This window comes from Apaloderma vittatum, unplaced genomic scaffold, assembly GCF_000703405.1.
Source record: "Apaloderma vittatum isolate BGI_N311 unplaced genomic scaffold, ASM70340v1 scaffold5924, whole genome shotgun sequence".
Lineage (NCBI taxonomy): Eukaryota > Metazoa > Chordata > Aves > Trogoniformes > Trogonidae > Apaloderma > Apaloderma vittatum.
Window position 1 is genome coordinate 14,026 of NW_009714278.1, and position 20,644 is coordinate 34,669.

General features: G+C 40.7%; 1 protein-coding gene across 1 annotated transcript in view; it reads left to right on the plus strand.

Moving 5' to 3' along the window:
* The window catches only part of LOC104273363 (BMP-binding endothelial regulator protein-like), a gene marked incomplete at its 5' end in the record, with an annotated part of 71,976 nt that overhangs the window by 9,333 nt on the left and 41,999 nt on the right, over positions 1-20,644 (plus strand). Inside the window, 3 exon segments of the mRNA XM_009868681.1 lie at positions 2,209-2,254; positions 11,764-12,093; positions 17,993-18,329. Of these exon segments, the coding sequence (XP_009866983.1) occupies positions 2,209-2,254; positions 11,764-12,093; positions 17,993-18,329 (713 nt within the window).

Consider the following 20,644-nt stretch of genomic DNA (forward strand, 5'->3'; position numbering starts at 1 on the left):
TGCTTAAACTTAAACACATGCTTAAATACTTTATAGAAGGGGAGAAATCTCAACACGTGGCAAGACTGAGTTTCAGAGATCCTTTAGACCTTTTCTTGCCTCATTTGCTATTTGCTTGCCCTAGCCCTGCTCCAGCCTCTTTCTTGCCTTGTGCCATCTCCTTTCTGATGACCCATCCTTTATAATTTTCTACATCGCCTCCTCTCCTTGTGCCTTTGCATTCCCCACTAACAGTCTGAGCCTGTGGTAATCGTCAGTGGACATGAACATGTCTCTTTTTGTGCTGCTAGAGGACAACTCGCTGAATTTTACAGCATACCGCCTTTTCTGAACTTCAAGGCCGTGCAAAAGTTAATAGAATTAAATTCTCAACATGTGAAGACATTTGCAGAGTTCGATTTTTGTGGGTAAATTTTGAACCCGTGAACTTCAAGTGAGTTGAAAATTTATTCAGAACACGTTCTCCCATCTCTAGCACAGACTACATTTAATATTATACACATCTGTTATTATTACAAACAAAAAGTTGCTGTTTTTACTCTAGTGCCAAATGAGGCACAAAAAAAACAACAGCTGTTGCTATTGCACAACTAAACAACCCCCTTCCCCCCCACAATTAGTCTTGCCTTAAAAAAATAGAAAATAAAAACCTCAGACATAAAATTGAAAACCTCATAAAAAAGAAGAAAAATCCCAGAAAATAAATAGACTCAAATGTGGTCTGCTTATAAATATTCATAGGGAAAAATGGAATCACATCACTTAGCCCACTCCTAAGGGAACCCTCAATGCTAACGAACTCTTGCAGCACATGTTAGCAATAATGGGTTTCCTTATTCTACAAGACAAAAACAGGATCTTGGGCCAACATGGTGGCTCAAGTAACCAGCCTCAGCAGGCTGCCTTGGAGATTCCAATTTCACTTGAATTCTTGCCACTTCCAGCCAGGCTGATGATTTCAACTCCTTTATTTAAATGGAGAGGTAAGGCTGTGTGGTGTGTGACATTCAGCTGCACGTCTTCGATTAGTGCAAAGAAGTCTTGTCTTTAACGATTCCTTCTTTAATGTTTTTTTTTGTCCTAGCAGGTGCTTAGTAGGTCTCCCTGTGGCAGTCTGGTCCTCAGCTGTTCTCTTTGCTCTAGGGCCTGGTGGTCACACAGACATGTAAGCGTTGCCCTTACTGTCAGAGAAACTCTGATCCAGCCCTTTTCTCAAGTCCAGCTGTGCCTCAAGTCTGTTCACATGCAGCTGCACATTCAAAGACAAGCTTACGCTAAACCTTTATACCCTGCAGATGATGAGCCTGCGCGCACTCATCACCAAATTCTCAGTCATGCGATTTGGGTACATCAAGCACAAGTGGGATGGAGCAAACTCCACTCCAGTCTGCCGGGAGATATTTGGAGTTTCTTCCACCCAGTTCACGTTGCTGAAGCTCGGCAGCACTGTAGGCAGAGAGCAAGGCAGACAGCAACAAGACTTGCTGTCTATGCCCACTTGCCTGCTCTCTCCATAGATCTGCTGCCTATTTTTTTCTGTTTTCATGAGATTTTCCACTCTGTTGATTGAGCAGAATAGCAGAGCTCTGTTTGCTTGCTCTTGCTGGCTGCTCCTTGCTCACCTGCTTGGTAGGGAGCAGAAGCAGTGGTCCCATAAAGGGGACTTTCTCTGTGTTCTACTACTGTTGGAGCCAAGGGTGGGTGCTGAGGAGCAGCACAGATCCATATACCTCTTCCTTCTCTGTATGGGAATGCAGGTGAGCTCCAACATCATCATCTGCCCGAACTAGATCTCTAACAGTGTAGGAAAAATGAATAATTTGGGGGGCAGTGTGAGGGTGGATGTGGAGCAGAGGATGTGCGTGGGAAATGTATTATATATATTTTGGGAGTGGGGGGAAGGGTAGCAATCTTGTTAACCCAATGACTAGTCTGCTTAAGATATCCGTGAACACGAGTCCAAAATTCTCTCACACTCGTTCAAAAGCAAAAAGTGGTTACAGAGAACCCTTTTAGTATTTCATTTCTTATAAGACTGCCAGGAAGCTCTTTGAATAGTTCTGTCTGTTTTTAGCACCTGATATTTGAAGCTGTAACCAGGTCACTGAGTTCAAACACAACTTGAACTATTTTCAAAGGCTTACAACATAACATGGCCATTGCTCTAAGAACCCTTTCATTAAATCAGCCTGTCTTTCTCCCAATTAGGGTAAAATCCTGAACAGAAAAGGATGCTGTCCTATTTGCACTGAAAGTAAGTTGTCTCTTCACATTCTTTAAGTTCTTTTTTATTGTCAGAGAAAATAAATAGAAGTATGTTTGTTTGTCTGCCTTCTTTTTAGAAGTGACTGAAGAGCAAGTGATTATTGCTGGCCACAGATTTTGCCGCCTATAAATCTGTAGATTTAAAATAAATGCTGTTTTTTATTTTATTTTTTCCAAATGACACTATTGTTGTCAAATCTGAGGTGCTGCTTTTTGAAGGATATAGTTGGCCTGTGAAATTTGTAGGTAATAAAATAAGCAAATGAATAGAGTTGTAATTTTTAGGACGGGGTACCTTTTATACCTGTAAATAACAGCTCAGCTATTTGTATATATAATCCAAAACCTTTGCAGATGATTAATGAAAGTTAAAAAAAAGGTGTACAGAAATCTGTGACACAGTCTGGGGCAGCAGTGGGAAGTATGATAGAAAGCTATCCGTCTGTCTGCATTATGTTTAGCTCAACCACCACCTTTTTATCCATTTACTCTTCACTTCTGGAATTATCATCTTACGATATCACTTGTGTTCTCTCCTAGTCAGCAAAGCTCTTACACAAATACTTATCTTTAAGCTTATCCTATTTGAGTCAACGGGGAGACCTGTCTTCACTGAAGTTAACAGGATGCAATTATGTATTTCCTTCAGGACATGTTTAAGTACTTTACCAAATAGGGGCAGACTGCTAAAATGGAGTTTTGTGATTTATAAGAAAGCTTCTGAAAGAAAGAACAGGTTTTTAAGGAGAGTGTTTCCTATTCTTTTGTTTAAAATCAAATTGGTTTCACTGGTCAACTCAGTTCTGAGCACTCCTGGATTGCACAATTTCCATACGTTGAGTACCTGATTTTCCATTCTGCAGCTCAATTATTTTGAAACATGTAACTTGTGATAAAATCTAGTTTGCAAGTCTTCTGTATAAAAATGAAATTAAATGTTAAGGAGAAACTTCAGAAATACTTGGAATAATACTGAACAGAGAGAAATGAAGGGGAATTCAACTGACCAGCCACTGATTTCACGCTAGCTCAGATTCAGGGGAGAAGAAATCTGCATAAACCTCTGCTGAAATATGACATGTCATTAATGTCATGAATTTATTGGTCTCTATCTTGCCTCTATTCTTAGGTTGAATGAGACTGAAACATTTCATATGTGTTTTTTGTAACATGAGAAGTGGAGGGAAAATAAAGGGGCTAGCCATTCCCTCAAAGCACTGGAGAACCTCTACTATAAGGGGTTAAGAAGAAGACTGTACAGTGACTAGTTAAGAAATGCTGCCAGAGAATGATGCCTTGTAATAATTGTTTCATGAGAGAAGGAGGCAAGAAATAGGTTTCTTCAAAGTAAAAATAACTCCTCTAGGATCCAGGTTACCTAAAAAGTCGGAACTTCGTGATGATAGAAGGCGGTGGTAGTCATGACTGTAAGATGTGAAGTCAAGGGCAGACTCGATTGGTTGTACTCTTGCCATTCAGATCTGTAGAAAGCCTGGCTCTGTCCTCCCAGTAACTTCCTTGTAGGTACTGGAGGACTGCTCTTAGGTGTCCCTGAAGCCTTCAGGACAAACCACCTTGTTCCCTCAGCCTCTTCTTTCAGTTCTGTCTACACTGAACTGGCTGTATGTGAGGCTGGGAGCTCTTTGCCCTGTCCCTCTGTTGCACAGAAACAGGTGTGTCCTTTTTTTTAGAGATGTCTCACTATGGACCAATTTTTAATATATGGAGGAGAGCTGATGCTGAGCTGATTCTAAGTTTTAATTATTAAAAGGCAATTCCCAGCTTTTATCAGGTAATGTAATTAGAGAGCTTAAATATCCGCTGTCATACAGCTGTGGTGGCTACCACTACCTGTTTTAACATCAGCGTTTTAGCAGTTGCCTTTTGCAAGACACTAATTCCACCTTTGTGCCAGAAATGCTGTAAATCTCATCACAACTTAAGACAGGCAAAAGGCATGAGGATTTCAGTGGTGATGGCTATCTCAGATAGTAATTAGAAACTTTGCTAATTCAGCCAATTTCTGATGAGATAAGATGCGCATGCACAACCCTTTCCCTCACCCACCCACTCATGTTGATCCTCTCTCCACATATTAACACACCAGACATTTCTGGCAATATTAATTTTCCAAAGTAAAAACAACACAGGAGGTACAAGAACATACTGTACACAGGAGAGCTTTGAGTACTGTTTAAATGCAGCCAATTTCTATGAAGTGGGTCAAAAACAGTCACGTTGTTAAAGGATACACTTTAAACTGAAAAAAAATAATAACCAAAGGATTATTTTCAAAGTGGTTTGTTGCAGAGAGAAAAAGTACCTCATCTCCTAAAGGGCTGGAGAGTCTCTTTTGTCTACTGTTGCCGAAGTTAACTGGTTGGTTTTGGCATGTTGCTGTTTAAGCTCCATGGCCGGTGTACAGTTATCACTAATTAAACACAGTGGTCATAGCAGTGGAAAATTCAAGAGTTTAGTTTATGCTGCTGTAAAAATGTAATGAAATATACTCTTTTGGGCTTGATCTAGAAAAATCACCACTGACGTCAATTCCATAAATTAGTAATCCTATGTTAGACCAAGGTCATTTTCATATTGGCTTGAGAGCAGCCCTGAGGAAAAGGACTTGGGCGTACTGGTGGATGAGAAGCTCGACATGAGCCATCAGTGTGCACTTGCAGCCCAGAAAGCCAGTCGTGTCCTGGGCTGCATCGAGAGGTGTGTGGCCAGCAGGTCAACGGAGGTGATTCTCCCAGCGGAGGTGATTCCCCCCCTCCTCTCCACTCTCAGGAGACCTCACCTGGAGTACTGCATCCAGTTCTGGAGCCTACAGCAAAAGAAAGATTTGGACATGCTGGAGCGTGTCCAGAGAAGGGCCACAGGGATGATGCTGGAGCACCTCTCCTGTGAAGACAGACTGAGAGAGTTGGGATTGTTCAGTCTGCATAAAAGAAGACTCCGAGGAGACCTTATTGTGGCCTTTCAGTATCTCAAGGGGGCCTACAAGAAAGCTGGTGAGGGGCTTTTTAGGATGTCGGATAGTGATAGGACTAGTGGGAATGGATTTAAGCTAGAGATGGATCATTTTAGATTGGATGTCAGGGAGAAGTTCTTCACCCTGAGGGTGGTGAGACACTGGAACAGGTTGCCCAGAGAGTTGGTGGAAGCCCCATCCCTGGAAGTTTTTAAGGCCAGGCTGGATGGGGCTCTGGGCAACATGGTCTAGTGGAGGATGTCCCTGCCCAAGGCAGGGGGGTTGGAACTATGTGATCTTTAAGGTCCCTTCCAACCCTGACAATTCTATGATTCTATATGATTCTATGATTCTGTATTAAAAAAATAAAACTCTGAACCTGGGCTTGAATAACAGACTGCTGTCAACTTCAGACAGGGATGGCAATTTGCACTGGAAGTTAAATCTTTGTTCTTGGCAAAGAAGAATTGACAGACCTTGCTGAAAATACAGCATACAGTGTGAAAGCTTCCTACTGCAACCACATGGATATATTTTAACCGCAATCAATAATCCTAACACAGTCTTACTCCAGTCATTGATGAGACTTTATGGATGAAATTTTTTCAAAGTGGAGTGCAGTCATCTAAGTCTAGCAGTACACATGATTAATTTTGCAGTAAAGACCTCTCTTGGGGCAGAATAGTTTGTTCATCACAAATCATTCTGCAGCTATTTTATTTGACAAAATGACTAATGGAGCTAAACCAAACTCAAGGGCATTTGGAGCCAGTCTTAGGACAAGGTTAGTCCTTTCTCCCAGTCCTGCATCTTTTTAATGCATTTTTACAGCACTTACAAAAAGTGCTGACTTCAAAGAAGAAGAAGAAAAAAAAAGTGGAGTTATGCACTGTAGGTATCTGTGAGAGCAAGGAGAGGGACTAAAGGACCACATAGGCCCCTACTGGACCTGTTCCTTATGTTATTTCCCTGCCATGGAGAAATACATGACAAAAAGACTGCGGAATGCTGTTCATGATTTACTTCCTTTAGCCATTTCAGCTGTGATGGTCTACTGTATAAATATATATTTGGACAAATTGGAATAGCTATTTTATTTATGAAATAGACCATAAAGACTCCTGTGGAGTTTTTGACACCACACCTTGTAGTGTGTATTGTATCAAGCTGCACTATGCAGCAGTTATGAGGAAAGTGCTCTATGGCTATGCACTTTTTATAGAAAAGCTAATGAAATTATATTACGCGTGTTCTGTAGCTAGTTTTCAAAAGTTAATAATGTATTCTGTTTGATTTAGGGCTTAATTCAGCATATGGGCTAATCGCATTCAAAGTTTTCATTTTATTTTTAAAAAGCTGAGATATTTTTGAATTATAGATGTTCAACCAGAACACCCTTAACTGGTAAACTTGTATTTTTTCCTCCCTCTCCTTACTTAGAAAGTGTCCAAACCAATTTAAGTTATAATTTAAAGTATATTTTTCTTGGCCACTCTTAACTAGCTACAAGCCCAGAAGAGTGTGACCAGACATCTGGACATCTTGGACTTCAATTGACTGCTCTGATCTCCTGAAAAAAATAAAACAAGATATTCCATGAGCACCAGAGCTAACAGAGCCTGGTTTCCTATGGATTTGTATCCCATTTCCTTTATATCCCAACAAATAATAAACCCAGCTAGAGACAATATATCCTGTGGCTGCTCTGGAGCTACAAGTGTGCTAATTGCCCAGCCACTATGCTCATGCTCTCCGGCTGGTCAGGATGTGCGTGCTGACTGCCTGTCTGGCCTCCACCAAGCAGTATATATATCTTGCCTTTTTTCTGTCTGGAAGGGTGGAAGGCAGAAAGGTGCTTTTTGGCAACCATTAATTTTGAGAAGTGGTTCTTACCTTTACTCAGCATACTACTTACTAGAAATGAGTTGTCTTTCAGACTTTTATCCTGCTGTATCAGCCAAAACAGGTCATGTTTTCATAAACTTTTTTTTTTTCCTTGTGAGAGTATGTTAAAACTCAGGGAATGCTAAAATGTTCTTTTCCTTACTGTTGCTTTTTCAGCTTCATTCTTTATACAGATGTTTTCAAAACCAGTGCTTCTTGACCACAGTTACTTTCCCCATTACCTTTTTAATGAAAGTCACTGCTTCCTCTGAATTGGGCACATGGTTTGTAAATGCAAGGAAAGCATGCCAAGAGTTCCATGAATCACACATGTAGTTTGATTGTCAAATGTAAACGTGTGAGGTTGATACTTAGTTGCTTAAAAAGCAAATGTGAAAACTGCCAAGCTCACAAAAGCTTTTATGAAAGACAGAAGTTTTGAATATTGATTTGGGAGCCTAAATGCAGGATTTCCAAAGGAGGCTGAGGGGTGTTTGCAGCCAGCTCTCAATAATGTTTAATCAGAGTTGAGTTTCTAAGGCACTTTGAAAATCACAGCCTCTTGAACATAGCTCTGGGGCCCTCCTTTGAAAAAGCTGTGTTTATCAAGGATAGAGAGGACATGGGTATATTTGTCTTCATATGCATGTGCAGATGAGCAAAAGAGGAGATCAAAGATTATGAATGCCAGGTTAAAACCAAGAAAAGGCAGTGGTTCTTTAAGCACTTTGCCCAAGGGTGTCATGGATGCTAAAAACTTTTTTGGGTTTAAGGGGATATTGGACAAATTCACAGAAAATAAGTCTATCAGAGGTTTCTAAATAAAGAGAAACCATGTCTATCTCAGTTCCTAAGCTGAAAATAGTTTGAGGCTGGTGGAGTCTTAGGGGAAAGTGTTGTATATAATAGCCCTTTTTTTAACTCTACCCTAGACATCTGATAGAAGCAAGGAGTATCTGCAGTAAGCTAGGAACAATTTACTACAGGAAAAAATGGGAAGGATCTACACCCATGACCCTATGCCTTGTTAGAATAAGCTAGCAAAATTCATACTCCAGGATAGGGGAACATAGTTTTGGTGAAGGAGTAACACCTCTCTATCCGCTATGTCCCAAGTGAAGACCAAGTCACACATGACCCTAACTAGAGAACCGGTGCTTCCGATAGATTTCAAGAACAGCCAGGCAGAAAGACTGGTTTGTTTCGGAAGAGGAAAAAAGGCAGGAAAAAAATAGCAGCAGAATATAAAACATGATGTGAAACTCTCCCGAAAGGGAGTCAACAGCAACCCAAAACTTAAAAATGGCAGGAGCTCTTTTCATGTTGCCTGTCTTTTGCAGTCTTGTTACACCTGATGTTTAAAGTTTATTTCTAGGCCAGCCAGTTCTTTTTATTGCCAGTGCCTGAGTTATCACATATGCTCTTGCAGGGTGTGGATATTTTGATTTTTTTTTTTTAAACCCCGTGATTTTACCAAGTCTTTCAAGAATGTTTTACACAGTGATATCAGAGAATCAATTATTCAGGCTGTTTTTAGGTAGGTTTTCCCTCCTCCATTTCCTTGGTTATTAAAGAAAACAGCAAAATTTGGATTAGACATTCAGCTATCCAGTCCAAAATACATTCTTTTTTATTTTAACTGCACTGCATCAAGTTGACATATGATGTGACATGATGTAACATAACATAAAACAACATTATTCTGCATAACACGTTAGAAATTAAAAATAAATATTTTCTTTGGATCCCATTGGTACTATCAATTTTAGTTGCACATCTCTAAATTATGTTTGTTCCTCTCATGTCTTGCCTCTTAGCCACTTGCTTAGATGAAGAACCAGACTCCCTCTTCTGATACATGAGTTAATAACCAGTTTAACACGCCTATGTTCTTGGCCTCTAAAAATGCAGACAAAAAACTGTTCTCTCCTCTGAAATCCTCACTGATGCTTGGGCTGTTTTTTGTTGATAGTTTTCTCGTTTTCATAATAAAGTTGTTATTAAAGAAAAACTCAAGCCTGAAAAAATGAGATAGAACCTGAGAGGGTGGTAAAATGTATCTTAATATTAATTGTGCAGATAATTACATGAATACATAAGGAAATCAGAAACATGTTTGTATGATTTAATAACAGTAAAGTCAGACAGCCTCCGTATAAAATCTATGGATTTTTTTCCCATTGGTAAAAAAATACATTGGTAATTAAAGACTATATGGTTCCTGCCAATTTATGGAGAATCAATTAGTCTTTTAATGGACTTTAGGAAAGAGTTATTGATATCTTCATCAATGTCAGCGAGGAAGATGAGACTTGCAGAAGTGCACGTTTCTAAAAGGACTCTCTTATCTAAGTGTTTTGGTTGAAGTCCATCAAGCCTGGTTTCCAGCGATGTCGATCAAATGTGATTCATTTTGGTTTCTAACAGAGCTGTCAACATAACGTCCTTGAGAAGTCAAAACTTTTGGTCCCTAGTTGCCAGATATGATAAAGAGGCATGATAATGACACCAGGACTAGTTATTGGCACAGCTAAAGAAGTGTGTATGTGGCAAGTTAGGGGTAAAGTACAAATCTTCCAGGTACCAGCTCTGTGACGGCCCTGCACCATGCAGTGAGGGAGACAGAGGTTAGACTTTAGGCACAGATTACTCACAGTGAGGACAGCCGAGAACTGCAACAGGTTGCTGAAGGTGGCTGTAGAGTTGTGGTTACTACTGCTCTGTAAGAGCGGGTGAGATAAAAGTCTATCAGGAATAACATAGATACAGGCGATTCTGCATTACAGCTGGAGAAGGAAGAGGTGATGGTTCCTGGGGTCCCTTTCAGCCTCATTTTCCGTGTATCCGTGTAGGTATCCTTGGACGCTCTTTAACTACAGCTAGAAAAATATCATAAACGTTAGAGCTACTTTAGCATAGCACTCTGCCCAGGATGAAAACCCTGCTGAGAAAGGTGTGTTGCAGAGTCAGAGCTGCATTGTACTCCACCAAAGGAATTCCCTGTCTCTTCTCCATGACATCCATGTCGCTTTTGTTTTTATGGGTTTGAATTTGCCTTTTTTTAGCTGCCTTTTCAGGCAAGCCATTGTTTGTTGGGTAATTTTTTTTCCCCAGTAAATAGATTGTATTTCTTGTTACTCTCCCCTCCTTTGTTGGGCTTTGAATTTGTTTTTTTTTGACTGATGCTGTTCACAGCTCTGTGACTAGAGTCAAATCGTGTTACTGCAGCAAGCCCTCTCCCTAAAGCAGGCATCATCTTTCAAAGCCCATGGGTACCCAGCTGGCAGTAGCTGTGTGCATTTCCTTGCCTTGAGACTCCTTCTTCCAGGAACAGCAGCAATGTGATGTGGTTAGGCCCTATTGTTTTACCAGAAGGCTGTGATGCAAATAAATTTGCAGCTCTCTTTGATTGCAAGGCAATTCAATCAATTGCTGGGTAACACAGCATCAGTGATATGAGCCTGGAAATGTTCTGCCTTTGAGCTGCGGCTTCTCCGACCAGCGTATTGGCTGCAAACATCACTGAGGAATCTCCCTCTGTTGGTGGTGATGCAAATGATTGGTAGAGATACTATGCCCTTACTCATTGCATCATGTTAGTCACCTACTACTGACTTGTGGTTGGTAGCATGCTAGCAATAACTACTGCAGGTCAGTTGTATATAAACAACATATGAGATAGCTTGTAACAATGAATGGGATGCTAGTTCTACAAATACTTTTTTGGGAAAAATCCATAAATATACCTAGTTTATAAATGTACAGTTTTTATATGTGTCTGCCTAAAACACGAACAGAACAGGTCCTGCTAAAGTGTCTAATGGCTTTTAGTTTTGAGGCATCACCCCTGCCTAACTGGGGACATTAAAATTAGCCTCAAAAATATACACATGATGTTTTGACTTCTGCTTCTGTTGTTAGTGGATTAAACTTTGCTCCCACAACACAACTTAAGGGTGGAAGCTCATCATGGAGAAATGTAACTGTCTGAGAGGAATGCTTGTAGTCTTAGATGCTTGTTCACACTCCCAGAACTGGCAGCAGAGAGACTGGCTCCTTCAGAGGGTAATTCCTCGCATATCAAGAGAGATGTCTAAAGCTGGTGAGATGAAAAACTTTCTAGTCATGTCTATTTCTCTCTGTCAGTGAGAGAGAGACTGAATGAATTGCTTAGACTAGACTAGTTTGGAAAGCTGAAGCTAGGTGGGAAGACTCCCGTCACACATCTCCGGAGACATGTGGGCTCTGCCTGCTCTGATACCATGAGTGGGGCTTGTATTTTCTGGATAAAAATCCCAGGCATTGTAATAACCTAAACTCCTCAGGTGGTACATTACGTTTAAAGGACAAACACATAGGTTGGAAGATATATCTTTGGTTTCAAGGTACAGGTTAGCTTTCCTGTGCTGTCCCAAGAATCAATGGGCCTTTGGTACCCACCCACTTTGGGAAAGACTTCTACTAAAGCTATGAAGCTTCTGTTTTCCAAAAATATATATTCCTACTGGGCATGGGCCAAATCTGCCCCTGTAGGCTGGGTAGGTTAGGTGAGAGTGGCATCCTCTAAATTCTTATCAACTGCTTTTTTTCAAACTTGGATTGATCCTGATATGGTGCTTTTGTTTCTCACTCACCTGCAGAGCCTGGAGTTTGCACTGTGTTTGGAGACCCTCACTACAACACTTTTGATGGACGGACATTTAACTTTCAGGGAACATGTCAGTACGTTTTGACGAAAGACTGCTCCTCCTCTGCCTCACCCTTTCAGGTGCTGGTAAAAAACGATGCCCGTCGGACCCGTTCTTTCTCCTGGACAAAGTCAGTGGACCTTGTGTTGGGCAGAAGCACTATCAGCCTCCAGCAGCACCTCACAGTGAAGTGGAATGGGACCCGCATCTCACTACCTTGCGAGACGCCGCAATTTCAGATCGATTTGGATGGTTATTTGCTCAAAGTGACAACCAAAGCAGGTAGGGCAAGTGTGTGTGTGTGTGTGTGTGTGTCTTCTCCCTGAAGAACTTTTCGTGTGCAACATGAACAGCAGTCGGTAAAAAAGCATGATGGCAGGAATAAATGTGGTTATAACTCTTTAGAGATATGAGTAACCCAAAGTGCTTTCAAAATCCCTGCAGCCCACAAGCTGACAGGGATCACAGCTATGAGTTCAAAGTTTTTGCAGAACATTTGCTAAGCTACGTTTCATTCTCCAGCTGACAATTAACTGCGTGCATGAGTGAATGTGCCATGATTTTCACTTGCATTAACTTAAGATCTGCTTGTGCAGGGTCATTGTTTGATACTTATAGATAAGAACAGACAGAAGATCAGGTCTTACACATAATGTTATTTTTTTTTATCAAGTTGCAGCAATATACCTTACAGTTCAGGTCAGCAAGTATATAAAGTCATAGTTACTAATGGCTGGAATGAGTTCAAGTTGTCGAATTATGGAAACATTTCACTGGGTCTACCCAGCAAAATGGAGATCTGGGTTTGAAAACCAAAACTTAACTTGCTGTTGAGTGGTATCCTGTTGGGCTTGCTTCGTACTTGAGTAAGAGTTTCTCTGCGTGAAACAGAGAGTCTACAGCACCAGAAGGGAAAGGGAATCCGGAACTTCAGAGAATCTGGTGCCTTATTTGTAGAACCAGGGAAGGGAGATAGCAGACTTTCAGGTCTTTTGAGTCCTAGAAAATACATTAATTGTAAAAATGCTAAACCAGAGAACTTAAATTTGTTTTGATAAACTGTTCTGAAACTATAGTATCCTTGCATAGATAAATACTGAGGGGAAGTTTAAAACTTTCTCATTAGCATGTGTTAGGTACTACTGTACTCCTGAGAGATTTCACTCACACAGTGAAGCACTGTTTCAGTGAGAATACTATTTACTGTTAATTCAATTAAATACCATGTGAAAGTAGTGAAACCAATCTTTATTATGGAGTGATATGGTCACAGGCGTGACGCATAGTCATACTCGTTATCTAGCATCATTTTTTTTTCAAGGGGGACACTAGCACCCACTGTTAAGCTGAGAATTTAGACACCTGTTCATATAGCCCCTGGAAATGTAAGTCTGCATAATGTGGATCCCAGCTCTGGGCTCATTCCTCAAAGTGGCAATGCAGATTTTTGTGGCTGTCTGTAAAATGCACACAAGTTGACCGTTATTCACAACTTCTAATTAAAAGCATCTTGAGGGTTTCTCTTTGCAGCCAACTGAATGCTATGAATTCTGGCGATGTGGATTTCATTAGCCAACCACAGGCCAAGGAAAGGTTTCCAATCGAAGATGAATGACAGCTAATCCTGCTGTTATCCTATTTGTCTCTGGTGCAAGCCCAGTAAATGACTATACACATCCTTGTCCATGTGTTGGCAGAGGGAGTGCAAAAATGGCATATGACAACATACCAAACAGTGTGTAATCACTGCAAATTATAGCCTAAATAATTCCTCTCCTTAACGGAGCAGGATCAGGTTTCTCTTGCTGAATGCAACACGATGGGCCAAGTCCTCCTTTCCTCAACATGTAAGACCTGGAAAGCAGCAGAACAGCATGGCTCCATTTTTCTGGGAGAGGACGAGCAACAGAGAGGCTGCAGAGAGGAGGAATGTGCTGAGTGGAACTGATTTAAAGACAAACCTTTTGTTTCGCAGAAAATTCCTAGTACCGGAGGGGAAAAAAATAATAAGTAAAAATTTGAGAATTTTCTCTGTTTCAGAATGAAACATGGATTTTTAAAATAAATGCATGCTTTCCTAGTGTAAGGGTGAAGAAAGAGGGTGAGGGAGGAAGTAATGAAAAATAAGAAAAACCGCTGCACTAGAAGCGAAATTCAAAGTAAAACGATGCCGGGAAGCACAGGGTCTGGTGCTTACAGCTCAACCAGCATTCCCACAGCTTTTGGTTTTCCTTTTGTAGAGCTGGGAGCTGAGCCCTAGGTAAAGCAGGGGAGCCCAAAGCTTCGAGAAACCTCGTGGTCCCTGGCCACAGGACAATCTGCATGGCAGGTCTGTCCCAGAGTTGCATACCCTGAGAGTTCAGGCTTCCAGGCAGCCCACCAGGCGAGCTGGCAGGAAACCAACCTGGAGCCTTGCCTGTGCTGTGTTGGAAGTTCATTGAATCCGATATGTCTCCCTGAAGCATTTCAGTTCTGATGAATTGGGGTTTTCCAGTGAAAACCTGTTTTGTTGCTAAATTCCTCACCAGCTGTGGCCCTGGATGGCATGCAGTTCTTGCACCCTGCACTTGCAGGTACTTCGTCATGGTTGTGGTTGGGATGGTGTTGAGTCCTTGTTTAAAATTTGTATGTTATAAAGACGAGAGACCTGAAGGTCGCAGGGCGGCTCTTACTTATCTGTCCCTCTAGCGCATAAGCATTTTTTGTTGCTGCTTCTGTGCCGATCTCTTGCATGAAGCTGCTTTGCTGAGGTTTTCTGTATCACTTTGGCAGAAAATCTTTAGGGAAGAGTGATCTGTCAGTTCTCAAGAATGCCTTACGATGAAAAATCAGGCAGAACAATTGACGGGAGTTCCCAGCATGGGGAACTCAGTGTGTGATGTGCATAAATCCAGAAGGATTTTTTAAAAATGCAGTAAAGCACACACTGTGCCAAGTTAAGAAATCAAGTAACAAGCTGGTTAGGCATCCTTCAAAGGAAAAGGGAAATGGGAAAACACTAAAAAGTAACTCAGAGAATATTCCTTTTCTATATATCCTCAGATGGGATAGATGCTGCATCCTTTGGCTTCACATCTTTTGAATTCTGATCTTTATCCAAATTCATGGGAAACTCATCCATTTGGGTGGAGGGAAGGAAGGGGGGGTATAGGGACCAAGAAACTCTTCCAAACAACTTCTGTCTGCCACGGAGACCATTTCAAATATTGCTCCGTAGCATAATCCTGTCTGTCACAGCTTGTTGTTTTACAGAAACCAACTGAATTTTCTCCTTGTGGACAAACAAAAGGACATACACACTGCGCAGTGTGATCAGGCTCCAACAAAATTATCATATGTGTAGGAATAAATACCCTTCCTCATTAACTCAAAATAAAATAAGTTCTGTTATGGACAGAAACCTTTAGGCTGTCAAACAAAGCTAGAAGTTACCCCCCCATCTCAGCAATTACAGCAGAATATAGTGTCATTAAATAATACCCAGCTAGAGGAAAGTACATCCTTTTATGATAGTTAAGCTGCAAATCTCTTAAGTCAAATCTGGTAATCAAAGCAGGACTCTCTAGATTTAAAAATATTCATTTTTATATGCTGAGAGGAAAAGTAATAATTTTACACTGTTCTTGTCTGCAGATCTAGGTATGATCTCTCTGCATACCTAGAGATCACAGAGCTACACGTAACAAGGAAATTAACTCTCACAAATGACACACAAATATTGAGCATAATTTTAGAGTTAACTTTTGGTAATGAATGTGAGTGATTTCACTGAAAGTCACTAAGTTTTGGCTTGAGGAAAAAAAAAAGTCGTAAAAGGAAAATTAAGATAGTATCATTAGCCATTTTTTTGTGACAACTTAAAGTTAGCAGCTTCCAAGGGAACTCATTTGGGGAAGAAATTGAACGCTGCCTTAAAAAATGGAGTTATTTTCTGAAGAGAACTGCCTGGGAATTTGGATCTTGACGTTTCAAGCTCTGAGAAAGTTTATATGATCCTCAAGTCTGAAGAAATCGTAGTTTATAAGTTCATAGCTAGTTTTTTCTTAATGCCTGCTCAGCAATATTAATCTGGTGTCTGCAAATCAAGCTGTGTTTTGTTTTGTTCAACGTTGTCAGAAGCAAAGACAGCTGGAATTTGAATTTGGTCAGCAGTGATAATGTATGAAGCAGCTTAAAAGGCAGCTTTCCCCCTTGCCACTGTGCTGGCCTTGTTAACAATTGCAGTCTTGCACAATTTTTCAGCTGGCTGGGTGTAAAGTGCCTTTGGAGGAGGACAAAGTGGTCCTGTCCATGCTGGGTTTATTAGATAATTTGAAACTGCTTTCAGACATGGTCAGCTAAGGGCATATTTGTGCCATCACAGCTAATCAGTAGTGATAAGAAAACATGATCCAACACACCATAGTGCCCAGTGATGCAGAATTGTCTGCACAACCTTACCGGGTAAATTGTTCCCAAAACTCTTGGTGACAGAGTGTAAACCATGCAAGCGACAGGACAGTATGTACTGATGGCAAAGCACCCCTCCTATATCCATACTTGCCATTTGAGCCTCACCCTGTTTCTCTGCGGTGTGAGTAGCAATTGTCGTAGGAGACAATGGGATGTGTTGCTGAAGGAAGGGTTCCAGCTTTGAACTGAGTCACTGGTATGTTAATTACTTACATGAGGATAGGGCAGGATTTGGATCACATAGTGACAAGCACTGATTTACAAGAGGAAAGGGTGGTGCTAAGCCAGCCCACACAGCAAATGTAGAAAACTGGAGCGAAGCCTGGTCCTGCACCGTGGAGTGACACTGTTTGGTATTCTTGGCCAGGCAGGAAGAAGAGGGTAAAATCTGAACTATCCTGTTTAAAAGCAGGTTCCTGTGTTTATCCTTAACTAACCGCTGCATGCAGGTACTTTATGGGAATATATTAATGTCAGCAAAATGATTTGTGAACTTCAGATGCAGGGTTACTAGAGAGATGTGTAGCAATAGCATTCATCAGACACTAGCAATAATTAAAAGCAAGGCTATTCTGGGGTAGAAGTTAAGCAGTGGTGATTCTTGATGTTGTTTTTATCCCATGTGATAACAAAATTGCTTTCCTTTATGAGACACATGTTTACTCCTAAAAGGATGAAATTCATTTAGTTTGCAATCACCCAGGTGAAAACTAGTTTAGTCTCTACCTTATCACTGGGCCCTCTCGATGATCACTGGAAACAGAAAGGCACTCAGAAGGTAGTTTATTCCCTTTGCATTGGACACCCATGTTGTGACCCAGAGCTGCGTATTTCTCTCCATCAAAGAGAGGACCCAGACAGGTGGCTTGAGGTAGACACCTAGCTTTTAGATGAGTGCAGACAGATAAAATGGATTTCATACACAGAAAGCAATTTCAATTTTGATGTACTAGCAGTTCAAAGCCTTACTGTGAAACAGATTGTAGCAGAGCACTTACATCCCAGCCACATGATGAGTATTAGGTGTTTACCATCACCCTTCAGTGTTGCTGGATTAGGAATACAACTTCAAAAGGTTGATAATTAACACCTTTCAAATGAACAGTTTGAATCCAGTTCAGAATTCTTTCTTACAACAGTTCTACCCATCTGATGTATCTGTGTGGCCATCTTTTTAACTCTCTTTATCTACACAAAATAAGGGACTTTTGGTAGGACAATTGCATTCACCCAAATAAGTGGTGTCAGGCAAGCAAAGGGTGTTTTACATAGAGTGGTAACTGGTAGAGTCTCATGGGGCATGGACACTTGTAGCCCATGACGTGTGCAATGGGTGACAATGGCTAAAATTCTGGGCTGCCTGGGAAATCAGCTAGAAAATTGCCCTAGCAAATTCAGTTTGCAGAATTTTGCAAGAGCCTACTTTCAGTGTTGAGAGTAGTTCTGCCTTGGCTCCGACTTTTTTAGGAAAACACCACTCATTATCAAAGAGGAACAAAAATAAACAGACAGACATGAGTGTATTGCAATTGACTGTGATTTAAGAAATGCTACACTTGCCAGAGATGCTTACTGGGAGGTATATAGAAATCTAACAATATTATCAGAAGAAAGCCAATGGCTTTGTTTAGGTTTCCATGAGCACTGTTTCACAAATATGAGGCACAGTCTGCTATCCTCAGTTTGTTCTTCTCTTTTTGTGCATGTTTTTGCCCCATCTCTTTATTAGGCTTGGAAATCTCGTGGGATGGAGACAGTTTCGTGGAAGTCATGGCTGCACCGCATCTGAAGGGCAAACTCTGTGGTTTGTGTGGCAATTACAACGGGCACAAGCGAGATGACCTGATTGGGGGGGACGGCAATTTTAAGTTCGACGTGGATGACTTTGCCGAATCCTGGCGTGTGGAGTCCAATGAGTTCTGCAGCCACCCACAGAGAAAACCTGTGCCCGAGCTCTGTCATGGGACAGTCAGGGTGAAACTCCGAGCTCACCGGGAATGCCAGAAATTAAAAGCGTGGGAGTTTCAGACCTGTCATTCAACAGTGGATTATACGACATTTTACCGGTAAGTGCGGCTTGCTGTGATGGGAGATAGTAAGTTACTGTGCAAGGAGAAAAAACACAGAGTTGGCCCAATTTCAGTAACGTTCGAGCACATGCTTTGGGCTGCTTTTGCTAAGAATTAATATACAGGCTTAGAGTTATGTTATGATGAGGTTTTCCAAGTCAGGAATCAGAAGAAGATGAGTCCTGAGTTAATAAGGACCCAAGCAGCCAACACTGAGAAGACAGGCAGGTTTGTGCCCACCTAGAGGAAAAGTTCTTTTGGAGACTGAGGAGAGAGGGGCAAGAGACTTCAAAACATTTTGGTAAGCTCTTTCTGATTTCAAAGTCTGCTGTAAAGTTGAGGCTGATTTTAACTACTGTTGCTCATCGCCCAGAGAAGTGTGTCTTCCCAGAAGCATTTTGAAAATTACTTTATTAAAGCAGCCATGTTAAATGTTGCTAGTGCCTGTTGGATGGTGTAGTTTGTGGGGTGCGAGTTTGCACGGAGAGAGTTAACAAAAAAATGAGTGCGTGCCCATCCTGCCCTGGGAGTGAAGGAAGACAGATGAGGATCTAGAAGCCTTGTCTGAGTGGATTATTTAAGATTTTTTTATCTTTAAAATGCTTCCAGTCTGAACCACAGAGACATAATTTCTGCTCTTTAATTGGCATGAGTTTATTTGCCCCTCTTTCAGTAAATAAAATTGGTTTTTCTTTTGATTGCCTGACATAGAAGATAAAAGCAAGCTGAGTTACGGTTGTATGATGGTGGATGGAGCTGCCTGGTGTCTGCGCTCCCAGCTTTCCCCACTTGCGCACATCTGCTGAACTATTGGGCTTATTAGGAAAAGCTTTCTAAAATAACTCAATTTCCCTTATGAATTGCCTTTCCTCTTCTTTTGTAATGAGACAGAAAGACTTTTATCTACCCCAGCAGAATACGTCTGGGACTGGGAAAAACTAGAAAACGACACATGGCTTGGCTTGTAGTCTGTGTGCTTCTACATATAGTTTACTCTCATGTATCCCCATGGTAGAGGCCTGGCAAAGAGTGAAGATTGTATTGTGTGCAGGTTATAATACTTTATCTTTTCCAATGGCTGGAGGCAGAGCAGAGAGCACAAGAGATGCTAACACACACACACACACACACACAGCGTCTGTTGAATGCATTTCAGCAACATTCCCATCTCACTTCCATCGTCTTCTAAAGGTAAGTGATGACAATGCAAATGGAAAACAGGCACAGAGAGATTTGTTTCATTTTGCAGTGGATTTTTTTTCCTTTTTAAAAGTAGCTCATGATTAATTTAGTGCAATATACTTCCTGACACCACAGCAGAAAATGATTTATATTTTGGCTGTAGCAGCCAGAAAAAAAAAAAATCTCTACATGCTTGCACACAAGAATTACTGTAGAAATTTTCTGTTTCTTTAAAATATCTTCTATTTGTCCTGGAAAGAAAATGAAATCAAGCAAGTATTTAGTTTGATTATGTGCTTTTATAGAAAAGTCTATTTTTCCCTAAGGAAACTTTAAGTTGAAATGATGATGATATTCTATCAGAAGTAGCCATTCGCTTGGTTCTGTTTAGATGTTGCCACTTGTCAGCATGCTCAGCTCCCAGTATAACCAAAGATAAAATATAAATTAAAATGAAATAATGGTATTTAGTAGGAACTGACAAAGTTGTAGCAAGCAATTTACTCAACAATCATGGCCCTTTTTCATACTAGGAAATTCCCACAAGGATGTAATGATTATAGGACACACATTCAAGAAAGTTCTGGGAACCTTTCTAGCATAAATCGTTGCATATATATATACATATATGTGTGTATATCTAAGTATAAATATCACTACTTAAGAGATTTACTTTTCTCATGAATTTATTTCAAAGAACCCATTGCTGGTGATGTACTTCTGCTGAAAAATTAAATTACCATTGAAAGAAATTTAACTTAACATTTCAAGCTTTTTACTGAGGTCTTTTAGAGAAGCATGTGTAGTTGATGTTTTCTAATTTCAGGCTAGGTTTAAGCAAAACTTTTCCAATTCTGCTGTTCTGACTATGAATAAGCTCCTAGTAATAAGAGAATTGAAGAGGCAGAATGATAGGGTCAGATTCTTCCATTTTTCTATTCACCTTCTTTTTGAATTGAATAGCTTCTCAGTTTTCGTCCTCCAATATTAAATATTAGGGAATTTTTCCATTTGAAATACTGCATTCTTAAGAGTTAACCTTTCTTGGTGATTCTTGCCTGTATTATCAACATTGCCTCATTTTCATTGTGCTGCTCTGGTAGTGACCTGCTGTTAATAAGAATTCTCAG